The 9,532-nt window shown below is 31.5% G+C and overlaps 1 protein-coding gene across 1 annotated transcript; it reads left to right on the plus strand.

Moving 5' to 3' along the window:
• Positions 1 to 255: 255 nt before the first annotated feature.
• LOC106691748 (RNA transcription, translation and transport factor protein) lies at positions 256 to 6,351 on the plus strand. The gene is made up of 5 exons (XM_014437616.3): positions 256 to 411; positions 485 to 709; positions 2,587 to 2,682; positions 3,766 to 3,917; positions 6,080 to 6,351. The coding sequence occupies exons 1-5, from the start codon at positions 351 to 353 to the stop codon at positions 6,281 to 6,283; spliced, it is 738 nt and encodes a 245-aa protein (XP_014293102.1). The 5' UTR covers positions 256 to 350; the 3' UTR covers positions 6,284 to 6,351.
• Positions 6,352 to 9,532: the final 3,181 nt, after the last annotated feature.

Genomic DNA, 9,532 nt, shown 5'->3' on the forward strand with positions numbered 1-9,532 from the left:
TATATGTATGTAATTTTATTTCCATAGTGACAATGTCTTAATCGGGGAAACGGATGGTCGATTGTTTACTGGTATTCTAGTAACTAAAGACTGAATGTTTTGGATCTTTCGATCTACTCTTGCAATTAATTTTTGTCTAGTCTTGAGTTTTTTGTGATCCTTGAAAAAACAAAAAAAATCGAAGGTCTATTAAGTTATTTTAGTATAAATGTATATACAAGAAGCATACTTTATCGTCTAGGTTTTCTTTGGCCTGAATTTGTAACCTTCATGCCGGAAGAGTGTTGTTCTAGGTTACCCACTTTGATAATCAGTTGAGTAGCTTTCAGAGGGTACCTTTATCATATGTCATGGTTGTTCGTAAACTTGTGGCACTAGGTTATCATTCCGCTGATTCATTTTCAATTAGTAGTAAGTCTATTAAATGAAAATCAAAGTGACATATAATATGTCGTATTAACATATTTTATCTTTGTTAATTTAGATGAAAAGCATTTTAAAACAGTCGTTTTATGGTTAGAAGACCAAGTAATTAGGCACTATAAAATCGAAGACCGTGAGAGCCTTAGAGATTTAGATTCACCTAATTGGAATAATGCTTTTATACAGTACTGTAAGGATTTGGAATGCCCTCTTCCTGTTGCTTCGCCTAATGAATGTTTAGAATGGATTGCCGGTCTTGCTGTGAGACTTGAATATTCTGATAATAGTAAGTTTTGAACGTTTTAATAAACGTTTAAATTATTAGTATTGTTGACTTTTTATTTTTATTACAAAATTGGCTGATACCTAGTTAGTCTACAATTAATAAATATCTTTAATGCAGTTGACTCCTAAAACTATTCATCCTTTTCTCCTTCTGAGTTATTAAAACTGTGCCTGAATTCTGGAAAACAAAATTGGATCAGAGTTTTGTCAAATTTAAACAAATAAAAAATAAAATTCTACAAAAACCCAGGCCATTGCAATAGATTGTAGTTCCCTCCTTAGATTCAATCCAAACTTTCCTGCTTTAATCCTAAAGATGACTTTGTCACTTTCAGCTCTTTTGTAATAACTACTGTGCGAACACTTTCCTAGAAACCTCATATCACCCAAATTTTATATTGGTCAATAGGTACCCTTATGGTATTCTATTGTGACGTTCTTCACAGTCTACAGTTAACTTCTGTATATCTTTCCTCATTTTCTCCATATTGATTATGGATTTGTGGTATATAGTGGCCCCTTGAATGTACTTAAGGCAGAATGAGGTGAATCATGAATTGCTTTTTAAGGTGCATTTTTAGCGCCTCTTCGAGGGATAATAAAGGTATTCATACTGATGAATATGTGAATGTGCCTTTCTTGTCTGCTGCGTTGTTATAACAGACTGATATGTAGGAAGTTATTCCTTATTGTCTACCATTCAGTTTTTGTCCATCCTTAGTGACAGTTGTGATTTTTTTTTCAATGATTATTTTTTACTCAGAAGAATTTTGCTTGTTCATGATTTTTTTTTATCAGTAGTGATTGTGTGTATACTTGTTGATTTTTTTAATTAATATTAGCCATGTTTTACATAAGTGGTTCCCTACCTTTTTTTTTGCAGCAGTACCCTTTTGGTAGAAGTAGGTAAATGGCGGAACCCCTTTATTATCATTTTATACAAATAGACTAAAAAAACATGTTTTCAGCAAATGCTAAGATAGTTTGGATACCTACATAAAATGCACAAAATTGAAGAAAATCAGAGGTGGCTTTGTCAACTCGACACAAAACTGTTGAGTTGACTTGAAATGACTCATTCCTAAATTATTTTACAGAACCCCGAGAAGAGGCTGGCGTAATTCCAGTGTTCTGCAGAACATCCAGGGTTCTAGAGTGCTTTGTTCCAACATGGATTCGATTACCACATGAGACAGTCAATATTTATTTTGCTGTGGCCCTGACAAATGAATTCTGCATACTTTTTCTGGGGCTGCATAGTTCCCCCCAAAAAAAAAAGAAATGTATGGTTCCACTTAAAAGTTGTTTTGACTTTTCTATACTAAATATCATGATAATTGAAGTTGTATTATTGAAGATTAGTTAATCCTCGATCAAGGTATCTCCCTATCCCATGATCAAATTATAACATGGCTTTTAACTTTTGTGATTTATGATGGTAATCATTTTTACAAGAATCCAAATTTTCAGTTTATTGGGCTTTTGGTTTGTGGGAAATGTAAATCCTAAATTTTTCAAGGTTGAAGATCTCCTGATTTTCTGGTTTGAGAAGTATCATTAGGGCAGGGAAAAAAAAAGTCAACTCTAAAATAATAGACCAAATACTGCTCACCATTTTTGCTTGAACTTATAATTTCCTTTTTTTTTTTTTTTGACATAGCTGTTCAAACTATATAAACTATTTGAGTTTGTACTTTGTCCTAATATTTGATTTATTTTGGTCAATATGGTAACAAGTTCATTGGAATCTTATTTTATGTAACAAATTGATAGTATCATTTTATTATCATTATTATTATTTAGGGGTGTTATTACTCATTTTTGGCTAATTATTATTTTGTTATTAGCTCATGTTATTTCAGTTTTGTTTTATTCTAGAGGAGAAATACAAGAACCAAACATCCGAAACTATGAAAAACCAAAAAAATACAACACCAGTTGTGAAATCTTCAAATCCTCTCGATAATTTAGACTGTAAGTTACAAATATGTTCAATGTTCTTTTCATATATACATATTTTCTTTTAAATTAATTTGATTAGTATATAATTAAACTAATTGTTTTTGTATTTTTTTTTTCAAAAATATTACTTCTCTCTGGTTTTTAATTTTTTAATAATTTAATTATAATAACTGTTAGCTAGTGATCATCAATTTTAATTTTATCATTTTTTTATTTAACGTTATTTGCTACCATATTAAATAAAATAGTCATTTCAAGGTGTATAGTGTAAAAAACACTTCCTTGACCCCTCCCTCACTGGAGTTACTGTGTCGACCTGAATAACATCTTCGGTTTTTATTGGTTCTACCATTGTGCTTGGTACTCAAAAGTTATAGTCTTAGTTACGTGGGGCATTAAATATCTGCTTATGGTACTATTGTACCAGTATGCAGATATTTAATCCATTGGTATTTTTTCAACTGTGATGAGACTAATCAAATTAGGAATGTATTAAATTAAAATGTAAGCCTTTTTTATCTTTGTAATGGTTTTTAAAGTAAAATATAAAAGTTATTTTCAAGAAAAATATAAGGTATACTTCTTAACTAAAAATGTTCTTTATTTGACTTCTTTTATATAATAAAAAAAAATTGAGGAATACATTTTTTATTTTTCCTGTCTCATTCCACCTTTACTCTCCCTTGCCATATAAAGTGTTTTGAACATTATGAAAATTAAAGGCCATTTAAACATTTGTCCCAATTGAAAATGTGTACCATTTAGGTTGTTTAAAAAAAATCAGGGCAGATTCAATGTAATTGCTAAACTTATTATTATTATGTAATTCACATTAGATCCTCAAAATCATTTTTTAAAAAATATTGAGACAGACTCTCATTACTGTCCAGCAAATGGGGATTGAAAATCGTAATATGTGATTTTTGGGACACAATTACTCTAGTCCATAATACTGCCAAAATTACTGGATTGTGTTGTCTATTAATAAATTATTTTGAATAAGCAGATTACTTTACTTTTTATCAATCAATAAGGTTCTGTCAGTCAACTAATAAATTTCTGTAATTCTAATTTATTTCTTTTTAAATTTTGTAGTTCAAAGTTCAGAGTTTAAAAGCGGTGTTGAAGAACTAGCGAAGCTGTTGAAAGTTACACAGCATCCTGATCATTTGGTGACTCTTGAAGCAATTTGTAATTTGATTACTCAGTCCCTTGATAAGAATTCTGTAAATGAAGCAAAACCACAGGTGAAATGAAACACTCATAAATAGTAGAGGTTAACATTATTGAAATGTGTACTATTTCTTTATTTTTTATACTCATGTTTATTCATTTTAATTTAAGATATATTTACTTCAAATTTAATTATTCTTTAAAAAAACCTAATTTTAATCAACAAAGTTGCTATATTTCCTCTTAATATAAATGGACAGACTGAGACCAGGGCTTAAATATTTAGAATAAATGAGAAATCTTTTAAGAAAACTCATCATTCAACATCTCATAACGAAGTGGACTGATTATTTATTCATTGGAATAATTACTGTCAGAATTATAGGGTAGGGTTATTTAGTCCTGCATTTAATTATTTCATCAATAACTATTCTTTCAATATGTGTGTATAAATGAAAACAACTAGCACCTATTCATTTATCAACATTTGTACTTTTTAATATCAAGATTGAATCAATCAATCCATTGATCAAGGGATTGCCTTGATTCTAAAAGATATATATATAAAATTGACGACAAGAAAAAATATATAATGAAGATTTTGAAAAGCTGGGATTTAACCTCTAATTATTCAATCAATATTAAACAACAAAAGAAATGGCTCACTTTTATTGGGTTGTAAAATAAGTTCGTAGCGTTTTTTACTGGTGATTCAATAAAAAACTACAGATTCTTTTAAATATTTGTAATCAATTATATATGACCCATTTTGATCTATTACATGTTGCTATCTTTCAGGTAATTTTTTAATTCCTTCCTCCCAGAACTTCTCTATGTGCATTTTGCAGTCCTTGAGCGAATTAAAGTGATTCCCGTTAGGAGAGTTTTGAAGGGCCCGAAATAAGTGAAGATCTGTGGGGCAAGGTCTGGTGAATAGGGTTGGGGATCACATCCCAACCAAACTCCAATAATTTCTGCCGGGTCTGCAAAGACATGTAAGGACGGGCGTTATCATGATGGAAAACTATGCCTTAGCGATTATGAGACACTTACGTGAGATATTTTAAGCGTTTCTGCAATATCCCGTGTCATAGAGTGAGGGTGTCTGTGAGACCAATGTTTGAATTTGGTCATCATCAACAGTTGAAGGATGACCCGAGTGCTTTGCGTCTTCCAAGTCAAAGTTTCCTGTTCTGAACTGAGAAAACCACTTACGGACGGTGCTTTCTCCTAAGACATCATCGCCATACATACTGCAAATTTTGTTAACCGTCTGTGCACCAGATTTTCCTTTTCGGAAATAAAAAATCATTAAATGACGAACATTTTTTTTTCTTCCATTTTGAGCAAGCAAAATACCATTTAAAGATAAGGAATCTCGGTTGAAACTGATGCATAAAAGCACCTTAACTAATCCTTTTTTAGAATATGTAAAAATTATTACCAAGTAAACACAATTTTATAAACACAGAGAGGATTAAATTGAAATATTGAAAAACACTACAAACTTATTTTACAACCCAATAGTTTGCGTATTTTCTTACTTACTTATTTAGTTAGTAATATCTTGAGAAGTTTGGCCAACCACTCTTTTCAGTTAATACTTTTAACTCTTTTACATTAATCATTCATTACTTTTACGGAAGCAAAAGCTTTTTCATAATGTTATGAGAAACAACTGTAAGTTGTCTGTAAGACTTATTTGTTTAAAAAAAAAATAATAATAAAAAATAAGAGAACTGAAAAACATATAAAATCGATTAAAAATAGTTTGTCATTAAAAATGGCTTGTCATTACTTAAAAGCAAAAACAATGGTGAGAGAAAGAATAAGTTGAGGGGTGACGAGCTTTAGATATTATTGTAATTTTAAGATTTGAGAATAAGTTTTTTTTTCTGTTTTTGTGATTGAGCGGATGAATATAAGTGATGAATATCAGTAGATTGACAAAGCAGTATTTTGTTGTCTTTGGAGAAAGTGACTAGGATGGAAGTATTTTCAAAAGGATGGGTTGACGAGTTTAGATTTTATAAGATTTCAGTTGGATATAGAATATTGCATGTTGGGTGATGCGATTCCTCAGGAAGTTTTTAGTCTCATCTATATATGAGGAATTATAGTTAGGAATGGAACAGGATTAAATTAAAAAGAATGAATTTTTATTTCTATTTTGTGCTATTTAGTAACTACTTATTTTAAAATTTTATGCTTTATATTAATAATCATTCTTTTTTAGGGTGTCCCTTTCCCTATTATGGAAATGGATTTAGGATTTGATCTTGGTGATTATGTGTTGAATAGAGCTGCAAAAATTCTCAGATTGCTGTATATACATGACCTAAGGAACTTGCAAACGAAGATTAATGAAGCCATTGTTGCTGTACAATCTATAACAGCTAATCCCAAAACAGATACTAAGTTGGGAAAGGTTGGATATTAATTGTGAAATTTGTATTACTAATAATTTTTTCTTTTTTTTTTTATTTAATAAACTTTTTTATTATTGAAGTGATATAATTTGTTACTTACCCTATTTTCAAATATTATGTTGATATGTATAATTTTAGTTAGTTAATAATATTTTAGAGCATATATTTACTTGTTACACAATTTTTACAAAACAAATTTTAAAGATAATAACTTTTTTTATTGTGTGGTATGAAATTCTGTCATATAAATTAAGACAATAGTAATAGAGCTAAGATAACTCATTCAAACCCTATTTATAAGGATATATAAATTAAATGATAAAAAAATAATATATCTAAGCTAAATTGGCTTTAATTTCAGATTATAAAGTTTTTAGAATATGGTTACTGAAAGATAGTACTTTTACATGCATAGATAGTTGACATTAATACCAACTATCGAGCAAATACGCAAATCCTGATTGTCCATAAGCGAATTTCAATTCACAGGATGTTAATGGTTCTAATAGTTGTCAGTATCACAGTCACCAAGGAACCTCCGATTAGCTCATTTACTATTCTCCATTACACATAGTGGTTGCTTAATGTGTTGGAGCAGCACCTCAAACCTTTAAAGCCAGAAGTAGTGCTGGTTTGAATCCAGCCTTAATTTTTTCTTTCACTTCATGGGAAATCCACAAAATGGATCAGGGTATTCTCATTCTGGCTAGAAAGTATTCGTAACCTGTAGAAAAACCAATCTCTGCTGCCCTAGCCAGAGTACAGAAGTACTTAATTTCAACCAAGAACAGATGGTATTCAATAAAATAATCAGATATCTGCCTTTTACTAGGGTCTGGAAAGTTTCCGACATAACCAAAATACAAGACATTTTTTTGTTTATTTTTCAACATTCTCCTTGTAACTCTACTGAGTTTTCCTTTTTGAAAATAGTCGATTAAAATACCGCCATTGCTATCCCCAAAAACAGTTGCCATCACTTCCCCAGCCGAGAAAACAGTTTTAGGGGTTTTTTGGACTGTATTTTTGTTTCGGGCGTATAATGGTGTATCCTGTAAGTTCCATCTACAGTAATTAATCGGCGCCAACAGAGCGTTCGAAATGTTCATACGAACACATTTTTGGTCTAACGTAAGCAAACGCGACACCCAACGTGCGGACAGCTTTCCTATATCTAAATGTTGATTTAATATGTAACAAACACGTTCTTTTGACATTTTCATAACCTCTGCTATCTGTCTCACTTTAATTCGGCGGTCGTCTTTCACCATTTGATGAACTTTGACCATGTTTTCGTCGGTAGTTGCAGTTTTTGACGTCCTGAACGTTCATCGTCTCCCAAGCTCTTAGGGTCACGTTTAAATTCAGCTGCCCAAAATTTCACTGTAAATGATGGTGCAGAGTCCCCATACACAGAATCCAACTCATCTTTGATTTGTGTAGGCGTATTGCCTACAACAAAACAAATATATACTCCATACTCGATTTTGTTCATTTTCACAAAAACACTCACATCAACTCACTCAAACGACTGTTAAGAAGCCTCTACATGCCAAGCCATTGCGAAATCAGACATGCGCGAGCATGTGGATGGGTGGCTTGTACGAGTTGGCGTAAGCTCGTTGCCGATCCGTCGAGAGTCGGTTTTTTGGACACAGATTAAAGGGGTTCGTGAGAGCGCTCGTGTACCATCTCCACCATTGTTCTTTGTCTAGTTGCAACTGAGAGCTGTTTGGAGGTGAAAGGTGTTTGTTGTTACTGTTTTTAATAATTTTCATATTTAATCTTATTTATTTATATTTCATTTCCTTTTTTTGTAATAAAAATAAGATAATCCCAGTGCAATTTCTGAAACCACTTGTACGTTCGCCATGCTTGCCTCTCTGAATAACACTGACATGTGGATGGTCCGCTCTTTGTTTACCGAGCATTTGTACAAGCCTCTGATTCGTGGCGAGTGGCTAGCATGTAGATCCGCCTTTACATAAACACTGCGCGTCCAAAATGGCTGAAACTTTGGTGGGTAACTGTCAACAGACGAACAACGAAATTCACTTTATTTACGAGTTACACTGCTTTTATTTACTTGATTGATAGATGAGTGCTACCATCTTCACGTTGTGGTCGGAAGCTTTTCAGACCACCACATTACTATATATTATATAAAAGGTTTTTGAGCCTTCTTGAAATTCTTTTACTAGTACCTTTTATGAGCGTGTTAACAAGTTTAAATAAAACTAAACATACAAAAACAATGATCATAAATGCAAATTTTATAAAACATTCATTGGATGCTGGTCAAGTTACAAGAAGTATTCCTCTTTTTTCCCTCTCTTCATACTAAGACATTTATAAATAACACAACTGTTATCAACAGTTGAACAATGGTTATGATTTGACACATTTTCATGACTCGTGGGCACTTCGTAAATCCACGATGTTGTTTTTTAAAAGTAATTATAAGTATTATATATGCATTAATAACCAATGTGTTTTATTTCTAATTGTTTTTAAGGCAATTGTAATTTTTAAAAGAACACAACCATTTTCCTATTTAGTAATTTTCGAGATTTGCACATCCCTCTGATCACAAAAGCTACTTTTTAAGTTAGTATTTTTTGCATAACAGTAAAAGTAATAAATAATTTTAATTAATTTAATTAAGAAATCTTAATATCTTAAAATGCAGTACCTATATTTATTTGTTATCTAGAAAATGGAACTATATATGGTACATAGTACATGTTGATTTGCAACTTTCTGCACATATGAGCCATTCGGTTGCAAAACATGGTTACTGCAAAAATTAAAACTTTTTCAACGTTAAATTGTTTGTTAATTACAATTTTTACTAGTTGGAAGTTAGTGGTAGTGCTGGCTGTCAATAAAGGTACAAGATAGTAAAAAAATACAAAAACTATTTAATAGTAATCTTTTAATATTTTGTACCTTTACTGATCGGCCCGCACTACCACTATCTTCCTACAATCTACACACACAAATATGAAAAACGAAAAAATAGATTAGTATACATTAACTGTGAAAAATTGTAATATATACTTTCTTAAAGGTGGTTCCACATGTTGGCCGCTCGTCACGGATCGGAGGCTCGTTCAAATGCTCGGCAAACAAAGAGCGGGCCATCCACATGTCAGTGTTATTCAGAGAGGCAAACATGGCGGACGTAATAGTGGTTTCAGCCATTGCACTTGGATTGTATTATTTTTATTACAAAAAAAGAAAATGAAAGGAAATTAAAT

This window comes from Halyomorpha halys, unplaced genomic scaffold (assembly GCF_000696795.3).
Source record: "Halyomorpha halys isolate HHAL.00 unplaced genomic scaffold, Hhal_1.1 Scaffold2886.1, whole genome shotgun sequence".
Taxonomy (NCBI): domain Eukaryota; kingdom Metazoa; phylum Arthropoda; class Insecta; order Hemiptera; family Pentatomidae; genus Halyomorpha; species Halyomorpha halys.

What these genes read in the sequence shown, in the direction of transcription:
- LOC106691748 (XM_014437616.3), top strand. Translation starts at nt 351, where the DNA reads ATGGTTGTTCGTAAACTTGTGGCACTAGGTTATCATTCCGCTGATTCA. An exon ending in TGATTCATTTTCAATTAGTA is followed by an intron (nt 412 to 484) that starts GTAAGTCTATTA and finishes TTGTTAATTTAG; the next exon opens with ATGAAAAGCATTTTAAAACA. An exon ending in TAAATGAAGCAAAACCACAG is followed by an intron (nt 3,918 to 6,079) that starts GTGAAATGAAAC and finishes ATTCTTTTTTAG; the next exon opens with GGTGTCCCTTTCCCTATTAT.